Below are 22,670 nucleotides of genomic sequence, written 5' to 3' on the forward strand. Positions count from 1 at the left end.
ATGGGATGATTATCTAAAAAAAAATTAAAGACTGGGAAAGAGGAATGCACTGGGAAAGGGGGAAAGGGATGGGTTGGACAGGATAAATTATCTCACATAAAAGAGGCACAAAAGAACTTTTACATTGGAGGGGAAAATTGGAGTGATGGGGATTGGGGGAAGGAAGTGAACCTTAATAGAATAGTCTATCTTACCCTATAGGAAAGCAGGAGATGGGGATAAGAGGAGGAGGAGGGCACAATAAAAATAACTGTAAAAACAACTTTACAACAAGTTTCTCTGATAAAGACTTCATTTTCCAAGTATATAGAGAAATGAGTCAAATTTATAAAAAATAAGAACCATACCTCACTTTATAAATGGTCAAAGAATATGAACAGGCAATTTTCAAAATAATCAAAGCTAACTATAATCTTATGAAAAAATGCTCTACATCGCTATTGATTTAAAAAATGTAAATTTAAACAACTCTGTGCTACCACCCCACACCTATGAAATTGACTAATATGACAGAAAAAGGAAAATGACAACTGTTGGAGTGGGGGGGGGGGAAATTGAGACACCGAAGCACTCTTGGTGAAGTTTGTATACTGACTCAACCATTTGGTAGAACAATTTGGAACTATATTCAAAGGGCTATAAAACCATTCATACCTTTTGACCAAGCAATATCACTACTAGGTATGTATTCTAAAGAGATGTTTAAAAAGGGAAAAGGACATATATGTACAAAAATATTTACAGAAGCTCTTTTAATGGTAGCAAAGAATTGGAAATTGAGGGAATGTCTATCAATTGGGGAATGGCTGAACAAGTTGTGGTATGTGATTGTGATGAAATACTATTGCAGGATGCTCTTAGAAAAACCTGGAAAGATTTAGAACTGATGCAAAGTGAAATGAGCAGAATTAGGAGAACACTGTACATAGTAACAGCAATATTATACAATGATTAACTGTGAATGACTTATTCTCAACATTATAATGATCTAAGACAATTCCAAAGGACTTATGATGAAAATGCTATCTATCTTCAGAGAAAGAACTGATGGAGTCTGAATACAGATTGAAGCATACTTTTTTCCTTTATTTTTCTCATTTTAGGGGTATGGTGGGGAAGGTCTGCCTTTTCTTTCACAACATGACTACTGTGAAAATACATTTTACAAGTAATGGGGGGAGGGGGAGAAAATATTAAATCATTAGGAAAAAAAGGAAAAAAAATAATGATACTCTGAAATGCACAGACTATGAAAGAAGCACAGACAAGCATGATAATTTTGAAAGTAATGTAGAATTTATTACTTTTTTAAAGCAAGTGATACAAACTCCTTTTTGTGAGGCAAATATTTTCCTAATACCTAAACCAAGGAAGGATAAAGTATAGGAATACTATAGATCACTATCATTAATGAATGTTGATTCAAAATTTTAAAATAAAATATTTTCAGATATACTACAACAATTTCTCCCAGAAATCAATCATATAACTAAGTTAGATTCATAGCAGAATACAATAATAATTCAACATTAGGAAAACATTCAAAACAAACAGCAACATCCAAAGCCATATTTGTCTCTAATTCAGAAAAGACCTTTGACAGACTATAATATTAATTTATGTTAATGGTCGTACAAATCATGGTCATACAAAATTATAAGGAAAGAAGAAACTAGAGAAAGAATTTTTGAAACAAGTATCTCAGATAAAGGTCTCATTTCTCAAATATATAGAGAATGTAGTCAAATTTATAAAAATACAAGTCATTCCCCAATTAATAAATGGTCAAAGGATATGAACAGACAGGTTTTTTTTAATTAATAAAGTATTTTATTTTTTTCCGTTACATGTAAAGAGAGTTCTCAACTTTTGTTTATACAAGCTTTACAATTTCAGATTTTTCTCCCTCCCTCCCCTCCCTCCCCCCTCCCCTAGACAGCAGGCAATCTGATATAGGTCATATATATATATATATATATATATATATATATATATATATATATATATATATATGTATATATATGTATGTATATGTATATATATGTATATATACACATAATAACATTAATCCTATTTCTGCATTAGTCATGTCAGACAGTTTTGAGACAAAGAAATCAAAGCTATCTATAAGTCATATGAAAAAATGCTATAAAACACTATTGATCAGAGAAATGCAAATTAAAACAATTGTGAGGTATCACTTCACACCTCTTAGATTGGCTAATATAACAAAAAAAGGAAAATATTGGATATTTGAAGGGATGTGGGAGAACTAGGATGCTAATCCACTGTTGGTGGAATTGTGAATCCAACCATTCTAGAGAGCAATCTGGAACTATGACCAAAGCACTATAAAACTGCATATACCCTTTGATCCAGCAATACCACTGCTAGTTTTATTTTTTTTTCAGCAACAAATATTTATTTTATTTTCCAGTTGCATGTAAGGGTACTTTTCAACATTCATTTTCATAAGATTTAGAGTTCCAAATTTTTCTCCCTCCCTTTCCTCCCCCCTCCACAAGATTGCAACCAGGTTATATATGTACAATCCACAAGTGTTCTTTTCTCAGTTCTTTCTATAGGGATGCATAGTAAGCTTCCTCATTAGTTTCTTTGGATTGTCTTGGATCATTGCATTGCTGAGAGTAGTTAAGTCATTCACAATTGCTCATTGAACAATACTGCTGTCACTATGCACAATGTCCTCCCAGCTCTGCTCACTTCACTACACATCAATGTTCATTAGTCTTTCCAGGTTTTTCTGGGATCATCCTGTTTGTCATTTCCTGTAGCACAAGACCATTCCACTACAATCATATAGCATAGCTTTTTCCATCATTCCTCAATTGATGGACATTCCCTTGATTCTCAATTCTCAGCCTCCACCAAGAGTTGCTATAAATATTTTTTGTACAATTTTCCCCCTTTTCTCTTTTTCATGATTACTATTGTTAACTGTTTCCCTTCCATCCTATTCCCTTCCCCATGATATTTATTCTATTATCCATCTTCTTTCATCCTGTCACTCTTCGAAAGGGATTTGCTTCTGTATGTCCCCTCCCCCACTCTGCCCTTCCTTCTTTTGCCCCTCTCTCTTTATCCCCTTCCCCTCCTAATTTCCTGCAGGGTTAGAGAGATTACTCCACCCAACTGAGTGTGTACATTATTCCCTCCTTGAGCCAATTCTAATGAGATTGAGGTCTTTGAGCCAATTCTGCTGGGTGTTAGGCTCACTTACTGCCCAGATTAAATAGATTACTCCACTCAGTTGGGTATGTCTTAGTCCCTCCTTGAGGCAACTCTGATTTTGTTGGGGTTTTTTTGTTTGTTTGTTTTTTTGTGGGGGGGGGGTTGGGTTTTTTGCCAGGCAGTGGGGGTTAAGTGACTTGCCCAGGGTCACACAGCTAGTAAGTGTCAAATGTCTGAGGCTGGATTTGAACTCAGGTCCTCCTGAATCCAGGGCTGGTGCTTTATCCACTGCGCCACCTAGCCGCCCCTCTGATGAGTTTTTTAAGGTCTTTGAGCCTTTTCTGATGAGTGTAAAATTCTTTTACTGCCCTGGTCCTCTCCCATCTCTTCCCCAACTCCATAAGCCTTTTCCTGTTTCTTTCATGTAGGATTTCACCTCTGCCCTTCCCCCTCCCCCAGTGAATTCCCTTCACCCCTCAATTTAACCCTAAAGATGTCATCACCTAGCTAAGTGACACAGTGGACAAAGCATCACCCCTGGACCCAGGGGGATCCCAGCCAATTTTTTATGGTTCTCTAGGGTCTTGTATTTGAAAGTCAAATTTGCCATTCAATTCAGGTCTTTTCATCACAAATATCTGAAAGTCTTCTTTTTCATTAAAGTCCCATTTTTCCGCTGAAAGATTATGCTGAGTAATGGTTGTATTCCCATTTCCTTTGCCCTTTGGAATATCATATTCCATGCCTTCCAGTCCTTTAATGTAGAAGCTGCTATATCTTGTGCTATCCTGACCGTGGCTCCACAGTACTTGAATTCTTTCTTTTTGGCAGCTTGCAATATTTTCTCCTTGACCTGAGAGCTCTGGAATTTGGCTATAATATTCCTAGGAGTTTTCCTTTTGGGATCTCTTTCTGGAGGTGATTGGTGGATTCTTTCAATTTCTATTTTAGCTTCTTCTAGAATTTCAGGGCAATTTTCCCTGAGAATATCTTGGAAGATGATGTCTAAACTCTTTCCTTGATCATGGTTTTCAGGTAGACCAATAATTTTCACATTATCTCTCCTGGACCTATTTTCCAGGTCAGCAGTTTTTCCCAGAAGATACTTCACATTGCCCTCTATTTTTTTATTCATTTGGATTTGCTTTATTGTGTCTTGGTTTCTCATAAAGTCACTAGCTTCCATTTGTTCAATCCTCGTTCTTAGGCAATTATTTTCATCAGAGAACTTTTGTACCTCCTTTTCCATTTGACCAGTTTGACTTTTCAAGCTGTTGACATTTTTCTCATGTCCTTCCTGCATCACCCTCATTTCTCTTTCCATTTTTTCCTCTACCTCTCTAACTTTATCTTCGAAGTCCTTTTTGAGCACCTCTGTGGCCTGAGACCAATTCGTATTTTTCTTGGAAGCTTTAGATATAGGGGCCCTGATGTTGACATCTTCCTCTGAGGGTGCCCCTGGGTCTTCCTTGTTACTGAAGAAACTTTCTATGGCCTTCACCTTTCTCTGTCTTCTCATCTTGCCTTTCCTGTACTTGACTTTCAGCTTCTTAAAGTGTGGCACTGTTTCCAGGCTGTAGTATCCCAAGCTTAAGAAGTCCCAGGTGGTATGATTTAAGGAGAATCAGGTTCTTCCCTCGCCCAGCCTTTTCCCTGGTCCTTAGATGACCCCAGACCAACTTGCTAATCAACCAGCTTTGTGTGTTGCAGTTGTTAGCTCCGATGAGCCTGTGCCCCTCCCCCACCTGGGCCACTGCTACTCGAGCCTACCTCCTGGTTCTCAGCAGGGGTGAAAAATCCTCTGCCTCAGCACCAGCATAGACCCCTGTAGTCTCTCCCCTGCCCGGGGCTCAGCCCACTCACCAAACTGTGAGCTTAGTTCCAGATGACACTGGTGCTTCAGCTGATTCAGAGGCTCTGGGGGTCTCCTTCTCTGGTGAGGACTTCCTGAGACTGGATCTGTGTCAGGGTGACTGTGGGGTTGGGCCCGACTCCTGTATCAGCACAGCAGCTCTCTCCTTCTGACCTTCCAAGCCATTCTTGCTTAGAAGATGATTTCAGCACATTCTTCTGTGAGTTTTGCTGCTCCAGGCATTTTCCTATGGCGTTATTTGGATGTTTTTTGGAGCGATCGTGTCATGAGTTCCCACTGCTAGTTTTATAATCCAAAGATATCCCCCCAATAAGAGAAAAAGACTTATTTGTACAAAAACATTTTATAGCAGCTCTTTTTGTGGTTGGTTTAGAATTACAAATCAAAGGAATGCCCATCAATTGAGAAATGGCTAAACAAGCTGTGGTATATGATTGTAATGTAATTGTGCTATAAGAAATGACAACCAGTATGATTTCATAAAGGCATGGAAAGACTTATATGAACTGATGTATACTGAAGTGAGCAGAACCAGGAAAACATTGTGCACAGTGACAGCAATATTGTTTGATGAAGAATGACTTAACTATTCTCAGCAATGCAGTGATCCAAGGAAATCCCAAAGGACTAATGATGAAGTGTACTATCCACCTTCAAAGAAAGAACTGATATTGATTGAACACAGACTGAAGCAGGCTATTTCCACTTTCTTTTATTTTTTCTTTTATTTGAACTTTCTTATACAAAATTACTAATATGGCAATGTTTTACACAATTGCACAATTTCTCTGATCAATAGTGTTTTAGAGCAGAAAATGAAGAAAGAGCATTTTTTCATGTGATTTATAGATAGCTTTGATTTCTTTGTCTGAAAACTGTCTGTTCATATCCTTTGACCATTTATCAATTGGGGAATGACTTGATGAGGGGGAGGTGGAGGAATAGAACTTGGAACTCAAAATTTTAAATAAAAATATACGTTTTTTTACAATTATTGTCATGGAGGGATCTTTTTAAATATAAAATATACCTATTAATAACCAAGCATCATATGCAATAAGTATACACTAAAAACTTTCCTAATAAGTAGAAAGGAAATCTCATTCAAAATAACTATAAAATGCATAAATAAATGAACAAAAATAAATAAAATTGGGAGGGCAATCTAACAATGCACATGAAATATTTGTATAGATTCAGTTACAAAGTGTTCCTTACAGAAATTAAGAATACCTTAAATAGCTGGAGGAAACATTGATGTATAGTGAAGTAAGCAGAGCTGAGAGGACATTGTGCATAATGACAGCAGTATTGTTCAGTGAGTAATTGTGAATGACTTAACTACTCTCAGCAGTGCAATGATCCAAGACAATCCCAAGGAACTAATGAGGATGCACCCCTATAGAAAGAACTGATAAAAAGAACACTTGTGGATTGTACGTATATAACCTGATTGCGATCTTGTGGAGGGGGGAGGGGAAGGAGGGAGAAAAATTTAGAACTCTAAATCTTATGAAAATGGATGTTGAAAACTACCCTTACATGTAAATGGAAAAATAAAATAAATGTTTGTTGAAAGAAAAAAACAATTTAAAAAATAGCTAGAGGAATATTGAGTTCTCATGGCTATGCCAAAATAACAGAAATCATACTACCAACAAAGTTAATTTACAGTTGTAATTTTATACCAATAAAACTGTCAAAGGGGTGATACTTTATAAAACGCAATAAAAGAAAAACAAAATTAATTTGAATAAACAAAAATTGAGAATATCAAGGGAAATTATGGGAAAAGATTAGAAGAAAAAAAAGAAAAATACTTCCAGACCTTAAAATATGTTATAAAGCAACATTCATCAAAACCATATGAAATTGTTTTAAAAGTGAAAGAGACTACAATAAGGGAGAATAAAAAACAGTGGAACTCAACCCTGTATTCCATAAATTTTAAAAGATAAATTACTTTGAAAAAAATCCTACTTGATAAGAACTATTGGGAAAGTAGAAAGCAGTGTGACAGAAATTAGACTTAAACCAACATCTTACATCATAAGCCACAATAAATTCAAAATGGGTACATGAGCTTAACATTAAAGACCATACTATGAATAAATTAGAAGAGAAGATAAAATATTTTTATAGCTATAAGTAGATGTATTTGAACCAAACAAGATAGAAGCAATTATAAAAGATAAAATAGGAAACTTTGATTTCATGAGACTGAAAAACTTATGCAGAAACAAAATTAATGTATCTAGGGTAAGAAATGAGGCAATCAAATGTGGGGAAAATCTTCACATCAAATTTCTCTGATAATGGTTTGGTGTCTAAGATATATAAACAACTAATAGATTTCTATGTCTATCACCAAAAGCCATTTCTTAATAGATAAATGATCAAGGGGCAACTAGGTGGCTCAGTGGAGAGAGCACTGGCCCTGAAGTTGGGAGGATCTGAGTTCAGATCTCACCTCAGATACTTGCTAGCTGTGTGACCATGAACAAGTCACTTAACCCCGATGTATATATCTTGCCAGTGGACCCAGATGGTTCTGGAAGAGAGAGATTGGTGACCTTGCACAGCCCTCCCTACTTAAATCCAGTTCACTGCAAGTCATGACATCACCCTGATGTCATGGTCCTCTTGGAGAACAAAGGACAAACAACAAATAGTTGTGGATATGAACAAACTCAGAAGAATTGCAAGCTGTTAACAATATAAAAGAATGCTTCAAATCACTAATAATAAAAAATACAAAATAAAATAACACTGAGATTTTACACCCAGAAAATTGGTAAGGATAACAAAGATGGAAATGTGTTGGAAGAGTTGTGGGAGGGTAGACACATCAGTCCATTGTTGATTCAGCTGCAAAAAGTACAACCATTTTGGAAAGCAATTCAGAATTATGCAGAAATTGGCAAAACTGTCTATACCCTTTATCTTAGATATTCCACTGTTAGACATGTACCCCAAGGAAGTAATTGTTATAAGGAAAAAAAAGTCCATGTGTGCTTTCTTTTTTTTTTTCTTTTAATTTTCAGTTCTGAATTCTCTTCTTCATTCCAGTCCCTCCCACACCCACTGATGAAGGCAAGAAATACCCATTATACATATTCATGCAAAACATATTTCCATATTAGCCTTGTTGTGGAGGTGGTAGGGGCAAGAAAAATAAGGTGAAATAGTGTTTCAATGTTCACTCAGTTCATCACTTCTCTCTCTGGAGGTGGATAGCATTTTTTCATCATGAGTCCTTTGAAGTTCTCATAGATCACTTTATTGATCAGAGTAGTTGTCCTTCACAGTTGTTCAATATTCTTGCAATATTGCTATTACTGTGTATGATCTCCTGCTTCTTCTTACTTCACTTTGCATCAGCTCATGTAATTCTTCCAGGATTTTTCTGAGACCACTCCCCTAGTCAATTTTTTGTTGGTTTGTTTGCAAGGCAATCAGAGTTAAATGACTTGCCCAGGGTGTCAAATGTCTGAGGCCAAATTTGAACTTAGGTCCTCCTAACTCCATGACCGGTACTCTACCAACTGCCTCCTCTTCATCATTTCTTATAGTGCATAATATTTTCTCACAATCATACGTGTGAGAATTGGAGCGCTACCCCTGCTGAGAAAGACATTGTGGGAACCAGGGCAGCTCCGCCCTGAGGAGAAAGCATGTGACATAGCATCTGGAAGGTCAGATTGGTGTTTGGAAGTTACTGCCTGTTAGTTCTGTCAATCAGTGCTACCAGCCAATTAGCTTGGAGCTGTGTGTGTGGATGGCCCTGCTTCCAGTTTTATAGGAAGCTTCTGGGAGAAACTGCTGAGAAGAGGGTCTTTTGGTTTCTGGACTTCGGCTTGGCAGCAGGGAAAGGCAGAAGAGGGAGAACTTCATGTGGGCTGTTAGGAAAAGGCAAGTTTCTCTCCCTGGCTATACTGAATAGATCCAAATCAGGGTTTTCCTCTCTTGCTCTCTTCACTAACTTCTGTTTGTTTTTTGTTTGTTTGTTTTTTGTTTTTTGGTGAGGCAGTTGGTGTTAAGTGACTTGCCCAGGGTCATACAGCTAGTAAGTGTTAAGTGTCTGATGCGGGATTTGATCTCAGGTCCTCCTGAATCCAGGCCCGGTGCTTCTTCACTAACTTCTAATATACTTTAAATAAATACTTAAAAGGCTAAACTCTTGCTAAAGCTTCTCATTTAAGGAGACTACTCATTATATTTTAGACATCACAGCTAGAATTTTAGACTTTACATATGCCACAACTTGTTAAGCCATTCCCCAACTGATAGGCATCCTTTCAGTTTCTAATTCTTTGCCCTCACAAAAATAACTACTATAAATATTTTTGTACATATAGGTCCTTTTCCTTTTTTCTCCAAACTCTTTGAGATATAGCCTTTATAGTGGTATTGCTGAGTCAGAGTGTGTGTATGTTTTTATCACCCTTTTGGGCATAGTTCCAGATTGTTCTCCAGAATAGTTAAAACTGTTTACACCTTCACTAGTACATTAGTATACATATTTTTCCATGTCTCCTCCAGCATTTGTTACCCCATATACTTTCTATGAAAATATTCATAGCATCACTCTTCATGGTAGCCAAGAACAGGAAGCAAAGTAGATGCCCGTTATTGGAGACTAACTAAACAAATTGTGGCACATGAAATGTAATGAAATGTTACTGTGAGGTAAGAAAGGATGAATTAATGAATATGGAGAATCACAGAAATATCTATATGAACTGATGCAGAGTAAAGGAAACTAGGCCAATGAAACAATATGCACTATGACTATAATAATGCAGATGGAAAGAACTACCACAAAGTAATAAAGAAATATTGCAAAATTATAAAGAACAAGCATAGCCCTAAAGCAGCAGAAGGCCCCTTTCCAGAAGCAGGAGGTCCATGAATATGGAACATGGCATATATTTTTAGGTTTTTTGATCAAGTCATTGGTTTCACTGATTTTTCCCCATTTCGTTTTAACTTTTAAAATCTTATATCAAATAGCTCTCTAAGAGAAGCAGGGAGAAGAACGGGGACTATATAGATGTAGGTTAGGGAAGAAAAGTTGAAAAGGTAGTAAGAGGGTATTTTCTTCTGCTGAGTAGAAAGTGGGAAAGTATAACTTGAAATGCTTGAACAAAGAAAGAAGATAGGTTTAGCACAGCACCTGTGGAAAGCACAGCACAAGTAAGAAAGAATAAAAGGATTACCTGGAGGCAATCAAGAGTCTAACTAAGATTAGATAATATAAATATGTAGTGGACCTAGTCAGCATAGTTGTGTGACTTCCTCCAGCACAGTTCAAACATAGAGAGAATACAAAGGAAGCAGATGGATAATAGGGGCAAAGCAAAGTGGAGTTTAGTAGGACAAGGGGGCAAGGGATTTGGAAAAAGAGAACAATGTGAAAATGAAATAGTTAACTCTGGCTTCAAAATTGGAAAAGGAAGAAAGTAAGGCCAAAGTAGGAACAATGTCCTGGAAGAGCAATGAAGGATGGAAATCTCAGGGAAAAAACATTTTGTTTGGGGAGATATTTATTGAATGATAAGAAGTATCAAAAAATCAGAGAGTAATTTCAGAATTTTTTATCATGAAAATGGAACATTTATGGGAGATGGTATAATCACATATGTGATAATTCCTATGTGTTCATAGCTGAGGCATAATGAAGTTTTAGGTCATAGATGTTGACAATCTGGGAGCAATGTATATATTGAAATCCCCTAGTATAAGCACAGAGGTTGGTGTGGAGAGGATGATTGTAAGCCAGGTGATGAAATTTTTGAAAAAGAAGGACCTTATGGCTAGAACATAAATGCTATAAAAATCTGGATAGAGTAATATATTTGAATACAGAGAAGCTCAGAGGAGCTGAGTTTAGACTTGATTCAGTGGGCAAGATCCATTGAGCTAGAGAATATGATATAGCATTATACAGAATGCATTGGAGGAAAGTGAAACTATGGAAAGAAATAACAGCTTGCAAACAATTGTAGTAATCCAGAGCTGAAGTGATGCTGTGTACTGACAGTGTGGGTAAAGATGGAGGCACAAGCAATGCTGTAAAAAAGAATTGTTGACCATTTGGATCAAAACAGTAATATCTTTTATTTTTGTCACTCTGTGACATGAGAAGTAAAAGACAAAGAAGAATTATAAGTTGCTTTAGCTCACAGTACGAAAATGTATTTGCTCTTAATTATTTCTCACTTGTTTTTCATTTTTGTTTTATTCCAGGTTACCCCCTCACTCATGGAAAAATGGATCATTCCAACCCTTGGAGAACCCAGCTCTCACAGCATTTAGACCTTACTTTAAGTCATCTAATTTCCATTTCAACATCATAGAACTTGCTAAAGAACTTAAACTAAATATTTTGTTTTAAAAAAACAACTTCAAAATGACTTTGTGAATTATCATGACATAGATGTCCTGTCCAAGAAGGTTGAGACCAACAATAGATCCTATGCCCAGGATTAGTGTCTTCTACAATGTGACTTTTCATTCAAACTCACATGTGCACTAGCTACTGTATCTTGGCAATATATCTATCCCACCATCAAGTTTTGTTTCCTTTTGCAGGGGAAAAATAACACTGCCTGACATTATCAAGTTATTACTAAATCTAAACATCAAAAATGTACATAGCCTAGGTGAAGAAACTAGGAAATCTAAGCTGAACCAGAACTTCTTGTGAATTCAGAATTCCACTAGGTGGATTTTATGTTATGGCAGCAGCCTATAGGCTTGTGGTTAGCACTGTGAACTATTACAACAGTGTTGTCATAGATCAGCGCTTTCAGCAGGCTATACATTATTGCACTGGAACTTGCCAGACCTTCAGGCATGGAGTCGACTGTATTGTGGTACATCATAGTGTTTGTGCAGAGCTCTTGCATATTCCTGTCTCTGGTGTCAAAAATGCAGTACATACTCCTATATTTCTACCTGATGAAAATGGTCTTTCCTTGGCTGAGAGTGAAGAAACCCATCAAATCCTCCCTGGTATACCTAAGGTCAAGAAGGTATCTGTGGTACAAAGCACCTGCAACCTAAAAGATATTGCAGGAGATGCAATCAATTTTGCCAGTGGAAAAATCAAGGAATTTTCTCTTGAAAAACTTAAAAACTCTAATCATGTGACTTACAGAAAGGGAAGAAAAGTTAAGAGTGACTCATTTAATAGGCGGTCAGTTGATTTTGACCTGATCTTTGGTCATTATGGCAGTGATGGGAATTATCCATCCTTTGGTTTACTTCGGAGTTCTTCACTTGAGGAAAAACCTGTGCCCCATAGTAATTTACTTGAAACAAATATGGCTTCCTTGTTTCTCCAAAATTTGTCTGAAGAGAATTTAATTACCCAGATATTGGAAAAACATAAGTTGGATAGCCCTTCTTCTGGGACAGATATAAAGATGTGTTTGGATATCTTGCTCAAGTGCTCTGAGGATTTGAAAAAATGCACAGACATCATAAAGCAATGCATAAAGAAAAAGTCAGGTAACAATATCAGTGAAGGAAGTGGTCATGATTCATTTTCAAGCTCAGAAACTATCTATATGAATGTAATGACCAGGTTAGCTTCCTATTTAAAAAAGATACCATTTGAATTCATGCATTCTGGACATACTGAGAATGCAGACCTGACCGAATTTATTAGTAATTTGCCAAACTTACAGCCAACTCCCTTCTCCCCAATATTTGGCACTGAACAGCCCCCTAAATATGAGGATGTTGTCCAGTTAGCACCAGAAACAGAGCAGTTCCATCCAATTGAATTTCAAGAAGACAGGCATGATAGTATTAAAACTGGAACAATTAAGTCTATTCAGACTAACTCCACAAAAGGTCCTTCAAATTCCTTACGAAGTTTAGAGCTAAATGACCCCAGAACTACAGAAGCTGTCAAACTTAAACCACAAACTTTAACTATGAATCCTCTAGAAGGTGTTTCTTCTACTGACTTCATGGAAACTCTTTATATTGAGGAAGAGTCAGATGGGAGAAAAGTGTTTGATAAGGAAAAAAGAACTGAGGACAGCTTTAATCAAGAATCTTTAGAAATGAACAAAAGTAAACCAGAATATACAGACCTTGATAACAGTCTTGAAAAATCTCCTACCCTAGTACAAGCTGAAACTCTTGGCAAGGCCTTTGAAAAAACAACTTATGGTTTATCTAAGGAGGACCCTACACCCAAAGTCACTAAAGTTGAAGAGAGAGACAACATAGGTATTATGAAACCTAATAATCAGGAAGAGATAGATAAGCTATTATTGGACCTGGAGTGTTTCTCACAGAGAATGGAGAGCACACTAGGGGAGCCTCTTGTCAAGAGTTGTGACACTAAATCTTTAAACAACCATAATCCTTTGGTTGAGCAAATACCTTTGGATCTTGAGCCCAAATCTAATGACTCTTCACGGTCAGAAAAATCTCCTTCCTCCTGTTTGACAAGAATTATTGAAACCAATGGACATAAAATAGAAGAAGAGGATCGTGCTCTCTTGCTGCGTATCCTAGAAAGCATTGAGGATTTTGCTCAAGAACTAGTTGAATGTAAATCAGGCAGAGGAAGCTTATCACAAGAAAAGGAAATGATGCAAATTTTGCAGGAAACTTTGACAACTTCCTCTCAAGCTCGATCATCAGTATGTCAAAGTCATACAAGTGATAAAACCAAAGATAATACTGCAGTGGTTTTGATTCAGCAGAGCCCTGAAGTAATCAAGGTAAGAACAACAATCTTGTATCTTGAAGTTTTATTAAAATAATACTTGTCAAATAAACATACCTGAAAATATGCTTTTGTTGATTATATTAGTGTTGTTTCTACTGTGAAAATACCTGCCTTAGAATAATAATCATTTCATTGACTTCAACCAGTTAACCAAATACTGGTGTGCATTTTCCAATACTGTGCAAAGCTCTCCAAGTGCTACAAAAGAAGTTTAAGACTTGGTGCCTACCTTAAGGGCGTTAATAATCTAGGTAAAGCTAACATACATAAAGGAACTGAAGAAAAATATATTGCTGAATAATGTGGCTCTGACTTGTAGGAGGTGGCATTTAAACAGGTATCTGATTAATCCCTGAAAATGGGTAATGTTATTTCTTATAAGAGAAGGGAGATAACAAATATTTCTCAACACACTCACACACACACACACACACACACACACACACACACACACACGCGCGCGTGCGTGCACAAAGTTGTAATGAGTCCTATTTTTTATATTGTGTTTTTTGTGTGTGTTTTTTTTGGTTAGACAATTGGGGTTAAGTGACTTGCCCAGGGTCACACAGCTATTAAGTGTTAAGTGTCTGAGGCCAGATTTGAACTCAGGTCCTCCTGAACCCAGGGCCAGTGCTCTATCCACTGCGCTACCTAGCTGCCCCTATTCTTTATATTGTTAACACTTTGAATATTTAATACTAATTATCAAGTACATGCCTAACCTAGCCTACCATCACTGCTTTGGGAAATTATGGGAAAAGAAATGGAAGGGGGAACATCTTCATCTTTAACATATATTAAGAATATCTTTCACTCTGCCAGTGGTGGAAGTGAAAGAAATCTTGCTCTACTACTACTTTTGGCAACTGTTGAACAGTTTACACTAAGTAAAGGTGCAATATTAGGATGGCCCTTCTACCTTTGTCTTCTATATGACTTTTCTCCTCCCTTTTCCTTCCCCTTTTCCTTTTCCTTCCCATTTCTTTTTTCCCCGTGTTCTCCCTTCCTCCTCAAAATCTAAAGTAACAAATGAGTGGGGCACTGGGTTCCTAGCCTTTTTTATGCCAAGGACTCCTTTAGCAGTCTGGTGGAGCCAATGGGACCCCTTCTTATAATAGTTTTTAAATGCATAAAAAAATTCATAGGTTTACAAACCAATTATATTAAAATACAGTTATCAATTTTAAAAAGAAAGGACAAATTCATGGTCTCTTGTAATAAACTCCCAAGGGCTTCCTGGAATCAACTACCTGTACTACAGGAATCAAAACTATGCTAGTGAATCAGGGTTAGAGAAGTACTAAAACTGCAAATTTTTTAAACTGTTGTTTAGTTGTTTCAGTCATGTCCAACTCTTCATGACCCCATTTGGAGTTTTCTTGGCAAAGATGCTAGAGTAGTTTGCCATTTCCTTCTCCAGCTCATTTTACAGATGAGGAAACTGAAGCAAACCAGGTTAAGTGATTTGCCCAGAATCACACATCAAGTGTCTGAGGCTGAATTTGAACTCAGGTCTTCCTGACTCCCTGCCTGGTGGTCTGTCTAGTGTACCACCACGCTGCCCAAAAATAATTTTAGAAATTATTTATTCTAACCTCTCCATTTTGCAAATGAAGAAAATTGGCAAAGAAACATAGTTCATGTAAGACCAGTACTAGATTTGGGTCTTTTATTTCCAGTGCAGGGTTCTTTTCATGGTACCATGTTATCACTTTTCTGGTCTCTCTTATTATTTCCCATCTTAAGTCTTACAGGTTATTATACCCAGAGGAGACTGTCTTTTTGAGCCATGAGAAAGTGGGAAAATATTAGGTGCTAAGGATACAAATTCAAAGAAGAAATGAAAGAAAATATGTTCCAAAGTAAAATTTAGAATTCAAGGATTTTTTAATGTGAAGATTACTGTCATCATTCAAAATATTTAGTCATTAATTGTAAACTTATTTCTTAAGAAAATCTTGTTTCATTTAGTAAGTCATGAGGGAAATGGCAACATTCAAGTGTCACATTTTTAAAAGTTGAAATGACTAATGCCCTGACTCAAGGCTAAAAGTTATTCATAAGATAGACAAAGCTGACAATTGACCACGATTAACAGTGTGTAATATATATTAATAAGAATTCTTTACCAAGAATGACAACCTTTTAAAACCAGATAATTGTGGTGGTTGTTGTTTGTCCTTTATTCTCGAAGAAAACCATGACAGATATCATGACTTGTAATGAATTGGATTTAAGTGAGGAAGGGCTGTGCAGTCACCAAGCCTCACTTCCTTCTCCTGAGCCATCTAGGCCCAGTAGCAAATCATTTGTTGTATTCAGTTCCCTTTCCCCTTGACCTCCAAAACAGTAGACTTTCCCTCTCTTTATTCTTTAACTTGTGCCTAGAATAGCTTGTTTTTTAAAGGTATTTTTGTTCTTCAAATTATTCAAAACTTTCGGCTTCCTGAGTTCCTAAAGGATCGTTCTGTTCTTTTGATTTGGCCGTGTGTGTGTGTGTGTGTGTGTGTGTGTGTGTGTGTGTGTGTGTGTATGTTTATGCATGTGTGTACATGTTTATGTTCTTGCATATATACATGTATATCCCATCTTTTGTATATTTTTTAACTTGAACTTAAATGAATTTCTTACTTCACTATTTTGTTCTCTGTAGACATTCCTTTATTCAGTCTAATCACCACTCATTCCTTGCCAAAATACAACCTTGAGTTACACCTACTATAAGCCTTCATTCCCTAAGCACATGCTACTAAATTCCAAGCAATGCAGTTACACAACTGTGCAAGTTAGATCCCTCCACAAAGTTATGTTATCTAATTTCAACCGGGCCCTCATTCCTGCATGGCAGTCCTTTTATTATTGTCTAATTGACTATCATATTTCCAACAACAACTGTTTGAAACCTCCTATTCTCTCCTCAAGCCTGCAACACCATATCCTTTCTCCTTCCTTGAAGCAATGGAGGTTACCTCCTAGTTTCCTGGGAAAGTAAAGGCCATTCATCCTGGGTTCCTAGATCTATCCTATTCTGCACCTCAAAAGTCCTCTATATCATCCTCCCCCCGTCATTCTCTTCTCCTATATTCTCTTCTCCTATATTCTCTTCTCCTATATTCTCTTCTCCTATATTCTCTTCTCCTATATTCTCTTCAAAGAGGAGATTCTCCTTGACAAAGCCAGCTTCTTCACTGGTGCCCTTGATCCTACCACTCCCTACTCTTCCAAGAGTTTGATCAGTTCCTCATTCTCTCTTGATCATATTCAATCACTGCTTATCCACTGCTTCCTTCAGTGCTGCTTATAAACATGCCCAGATCCCCATCCTTAAAATATTTTCACCCAAGGTCACTGCCTTCCAGCTATCATTGTATATGTATCTTCCCTTTCACAGTTAAACTCCTAGAAAAAGCTGTCTACACACTTACCTCCATTCCCTTTTCTTTTACTCACTTTTTAGACCTTTTCAGTATTACCTCTGACTCTACCATTCAACTGAAATTATTCTATTCAAGATAGCCACCGATCTCTTAATTGCTAAATCTCATAACCTTTTCCCTGTCCTCATCCTTGACTTCTCCATATCTTCTGACATGATTACTCTTCTCCTGGATACTACATCCTCCCTTGGCTTTCATGACACTCCTCTTTTCCTGGTTAGCCCTTCACCTATGTGACCATTTCTTCTCAGTCTGCTTTGTTGAATGATGATCCATGTCCCACCCCTTAACACTAGGTTGCCCACAAGACTCAGTCCTGTATTCTGTTCTTATATGTTTCACCAAACCCTCTGTCGATGATCTCATCAGCCCCAGTGGGTTCAGTTGTGATCTATTTGTATATTACTCACAAAACTATATTTGCAAACACTAACTTCTCTCCTGAATTCCATTTCCACATTCTCTACTGCATGTTAGGCTTATCTACTTGGAGATCCCATAGGCATGTCAAACTCAATATATCTCAAAGATACATATTATCTTACCCTCATGACACTTATCCCTTCTCCATATTTCCCCATTTCCACTGAAGTCTAGTCCTTCTAGTCCCCTAGAATCATCCATTCTTCATTATCCACTCTTGTCTCATCCCCTATGATGGGCCAGACTTGACTGAGGACAGTTAAGATTCAGGATTGGAACGGTAAAGAGACACTCATCCATCATTTGACAATTATCAAAAGGAAGCTTACTTAGCCATAGAAAAGCTTTCAACAAGGATAAGTTCTGGTAGACATAGCCCCCCTCATTTCCATAGAGAAACCTATCTGGTGTGATAAAAATTATTTATGGTATAGAGTAATGTCGCAAGTTTTTAGCTGAATCATGCACATGCTACTGAGCAGCTTTTGAAGGACCTCCCCTTTTGGAGGAGGAAAAACTGAATGCCAGACCTCCCCTTTTGAGGGGAGGAAAAACTGAATACCATCGGAAGGGAGGCAATTTCCAGTAGGCGAGGCGTGTTAAAAAGTTCTCTCTCTTTCGGCCTGGCGAGCAGGCTGGCAATGGCGGGTGTTTTGCTCTGTTTCAGGCGACTGCTGTTCTGATGAGTAACTGTAGACTGACCAGGGTTGGTGAGTTTAATTAAGGAAAACCCTAAATTCCTTTGAACTAGCTTAATTGGGAATGCTCTGGGATTGCATAGGCTAAGTTTAGAGTTAAGACTATCGGTATTTCTACTTCCTTATTTCCTTAATTGGTTTCACCTCTGTGGTTTAATTAATTCCCAAGTAATAAAATCTGATCCTTTATGAACTAAAGCTCAGAGGCTCCTTTCCTTATTGGCCTGGGAGGAATATATAAAAAAGAAAGTTCAAAGGGGAGATTAAACCTAAAAGAGTCCCTCATATCTCCAGGACCCCAATATTAAGGCAAGTCACCCAAATAACACTCCGTATATCAAATTTTGGCCCTCACACTGGTCAGAACACTTTTGACTTTCATGACAGTGGCACATCTGTCAGGTATAAATGGTGCTGCCTCCTTGTGGGCTGGCCTTTTTATGCCACCCAGGATTGAGATTTCATGTCAGTAGTTTGAGCCCTTGTCCCCTGGACCAACCAACCAATAGGATAGTAGCCTTACCTTTTATGGGAATATTTGCTCTATAATATCTTTCTGACAGCTACCCCCATTTCTTTACTCACAGGACCCACCACCCTGGTTCAGGTCTTCAACATTTCTCATTTAGTGTAGTGAGTAAAGGACTGGACATGGAATCGGGAAGACATATTTGAATCTTGCCTCAGAAACCGTGCCTTGGTTCCTCATCTGTAGTATAAAACAGTTGGACTTGATGACCCCAGTGGTCCCTTCTAGTTCTAAATCTATGATTCTTTAAGCCTATGGCCCATTGCAATAACCTTTTATTTGGTCTCCCTGCGTTCTAGTCTTTCCTCTTTATAGTCTATCCTCTACACAACTGCCAAAATAATCACCCTAAAGCACAGTAACCCCAAGGTCAGTAACTGACCTTGTAACCCCAATGCATAGGAATAGTCAGTGATTCTTTACTGGTGCCTCTTGGGCACAATACAGATTTCTCTTCTTGGAATATAAAGCTCTTCATAACCTGTTTCCAAGGTGTCTTTCCAGACTTATTTCACATTATCTCGCGCTCACTCTCTCTCCTTCCCTCCCTCTTTCCCCCTCTTCCCACTCTCTCCTCTCTCTCCTTCACTCTCTCTGTCTCTCCCCCTCTGTCTCTCTCCTTCCTCTCTCGCTCCATATATATGTGTATATACACACACACACACTTAAATATATACACACATATATGTTTATACATACACAAACATACATATTGTGGTCCAACCAAAATTCTCTATTTTCTGTTTCCTAAATTCATCATAACATCTTCTACTTCCATACCTTTATACAGGATTCCCATCATTTGTGCTACCTTCTCTTTTCTAATTGAGAATATCTAGGCTTTTTCAGTGCTGAGCTCAGGTGTCAAGTCAGAAAGAATTTATTGAATGTCTCTCTGTTCCAGGCACTGGGCTAAATGAGCCTAGGATTACAAAGATGAAAAGTCTTTGCCCTCAAAGAGCTCACATTCTAAGGGGGGAGAAAACATGCAACTATGTACATACCCGATGTATACAGAATAAATTGGAGCTAATCTTAGCGCTGGGGGGATTAGGAAAGGCTTCTTGCCAAAGGCAGCATTTTAGCTTAGACCTGAAGAAAGCCAGAGGTAGAGTTGAGGAAGGAGAGCATTCCAGGCCTAGAGGGCAGCCAGTGAAAAGGCTGAAATTGGAAGATTGAAATGTCTTATGCAAGGAACAGTATGGATCCCAGAGTACATGTTGGGGGAGTAAAGTATAAGGAGACTAGAAAGGTAAAAAGAGGCCAGGTTATAAAAAACTTTAAAAGTCAAACAAAGGTTTTACATTTTTTCTGGAGGTAATAGAGAGCCACAAGAATGTATTGAGTAGAGGATTGACATGATCAGCCCTTTGCTTTGTAGGAAGATAACTTTGACATCTTAGCAAAAGCTGGGATGGAGTAGGAAGAGACTTGAGACAGGGAAACCACCTAGAGGGCTATGACAATAGATGTTGAACAGTAAAATCCAAAGGAATTGACAACAAATTAACTATGAGAGGTGAGAGAATAATGAATTGAGGATGACCCCTAGGTCATGAGTCTGGATGACTGGGAGGATGTTTACCATAATCTGGAAGTTAGGAAAGGGAAGGGAGTTTAAGGAGAAAGACTTTAGACATATTGAGTTTAAGGTCTAGAGGACATCCAGGTTGGGATGTCTAGTAGGTAGTTAGAGGTGTGAAACCACAGGTCAGGAGAGAGGTTAGGTCTGGATAAGGGAATTGAGAATCATTGGCTTAGATATGTAAATGCATCTTGGGAGCTGCTGAGATTACCAGGTGATACAGTATAGAAGAAAAAGAGGAAAGGGTCCAAGTCAATAATGGGTGACCCTAGTGAGTGGTTAGCAAGCATGACCTGGGAGATTATGACACAGCAAAGAAAACAGGATGTGTTGGTGGAGAAGCAGGAGAAGGCAATGTCATGAAAACCTAGAAAGAAGAGAGTATCAAGGAGAAGAAAGACAATGTCAGAGGCTGCAAAGAGATCAAGAAACATGAAGATTGAGAAAAGATCGTTAGATTTGGCAGAGAGAGCGCATGCAAGTAGTTGAATAATGAAGTCAGAAGACAAACTACAGAGAGTGTAGAAGAAAGGGAAAGGAGAGGAAGTAGCATTGTATATAGCTTTCTCAAGGAGTGTAGCCACAAAAGCTAAGAGAAATATAGGACAAGAGCAGGCAGGGATGGACAAATCAAGTGAGCGATTTTTAAGGTTGGCGGAAGATATTAATGGATTTTTAGGCAGTAGCGAACCATTTATTTTAAAGGAAAAGATTAACAGTGAGTGAGACTGGGGTTGATAGAGCAATCTACTGGATAAGATGGGATGGAATGGGGTCAAGGGTATATGTAGAGGGGTTAGCATTAGCAAGAAGGTATATTTCTTATGAGAATGGGGTGACCCCTCACAGGAGGCTTTTCCTGATCCTCTCATAATCAGTGGTATCTCTCTCCTCCAGTTATCTTGTTTTTTAACTGTTGACATGAAAGAAGCATGGTACAATGGAAAGAGAACTGAATTCATAGCTAGAATTCCAGAGTTCAAATCTTTTTGTTTGTTTGTTTGTTTGTTTTGGTGTTTGGTTTTTTTTTAGTGAAGCAGTTGGGGTTAAGTGACTTGCCTAGGGTCACACAGCTAGTAAGTGTTAAGTGTCTGAGGCCAGATTTGAACTCAGGTACTCCTGACTCCAGGGCCCATGCTCTATCCACTAGCTGCCCCCAGAGTTCAAATCTTGACTCTGCCGCTTACTATCTGTGTGAGCTTAGAAAAGTAACTTAACCTCTCTGTGACTCATTTTCCTCATCTGTAAAAGGAGTGGTTGAATTAAGTGATCTTTAGGTCCCTTCTAGCTAGAAGAATCCTATGTTGTATTTTCTGATATAATATAAGCTGTGGAAATTTATTTTGATTTGGGGACCCTACCTTTAGGCTGAGATTAGAAAGCCTTAGGCCCTCAGGGTCTCCCCCCTCCTCCTCAGCTTCAGCTGAGTGAAAAAGCCCCGTGGGCTATACCAGATGCCAGGTCAGACAGCTGGGGGGAAGAAAAAAGCCCCCAGCTCCCTCTGACCTGAGCGGATCCCGGATAGCCTGTGCTGAGGCACGTGAAACTTGGAGCCCACCCCCCCCCACTAGCCGCAGCTCTGGCTGGCGGATTAGCTTGGTCTGTGCCAGCGAAGGAAGCCCCGAGATTTGAGTGGAGAGAAGAAAAGGTATATTTAGACCTGGGAGTTAGGAAGGAGACGAGGAAGGAGACGGACTAGATAAAGAAGGACAGACTAGAGGACAGGCTGAGGACAGACTAGATAGACAAGACTCAGGGGTTCGGACGGACAACTGACAGAGCAGACTGACAAGGTTACAGGCCTTAATACAAACCAGGGAAAGTGTAACTTGCCCTGAAGCCAGAGGCGGCTAAGGCCCTTATTGTATTCAAGAAGTTCCAAGCGCAGCAGGTGCAAAAGAGGCAGTGGAAAGAGACCGCAGGAAAACAGTCAGGTTGTACTTTATTTCCCTGTACTCCTAATTTGAAATAGTATCTCATAAATAAACTCTGCTTTGATTATTTGGTTAAGAGGCTTCTTAATCTTTAGTCTATCAGTTTGGGAGCAGTGTGGTGGAACTTTATAAACGGCCCACATTAAATTAACGAAGTCAGATAGCCAAATAGTCACAAGTCCCCAGTTTAGTCCTCCAGTCAGATTAGCCCCCCAAATTAGGCTAGTCAATTCAAAAATATTCT

At 38.2% G+C, this 22,670-nt stretch overlaps 1 protein-coding gene across 1 annotated transcript in view; it reads left to right on the top strand.

Moving 5' to 3' along the window:
- Positions 1-22,670, top strand: part of PPP2R3A (protein phosphatase 2 regulatory subunit B''alpha) — a 201,869-nt gene that overhangs the window by 52,207 nt on the left and 126,992 nt on the right. The window contains exon 2 of the mRNA XM_043999189.1: positions 11,315-13,812. Coding sequence (XP_043855124.1) covers positions 11,806-13,812 — 2,007 coding nt within the window. The 5' untranslated portion in view covers positions 11,315-11,805. The remainder of the gene's footprint in view (positions 1-11,314; positions 13,813-22,670) is intronic.

Source organism: Dromiciops gliroides, chromosome 3, assembly GCF_019393635.1.
Source record: "Dromiciops gliroides isolate mDroGli1 chromosome 3, mDroGli1.pri, whole genome shotgun sequence".
Lineage (NCBI taxonomy): Eukaryota > Metazoa > Chordata > Mammalia > Microbiotheria > Microbiotheriidae > Dromiciops > Dromiciops gliroides.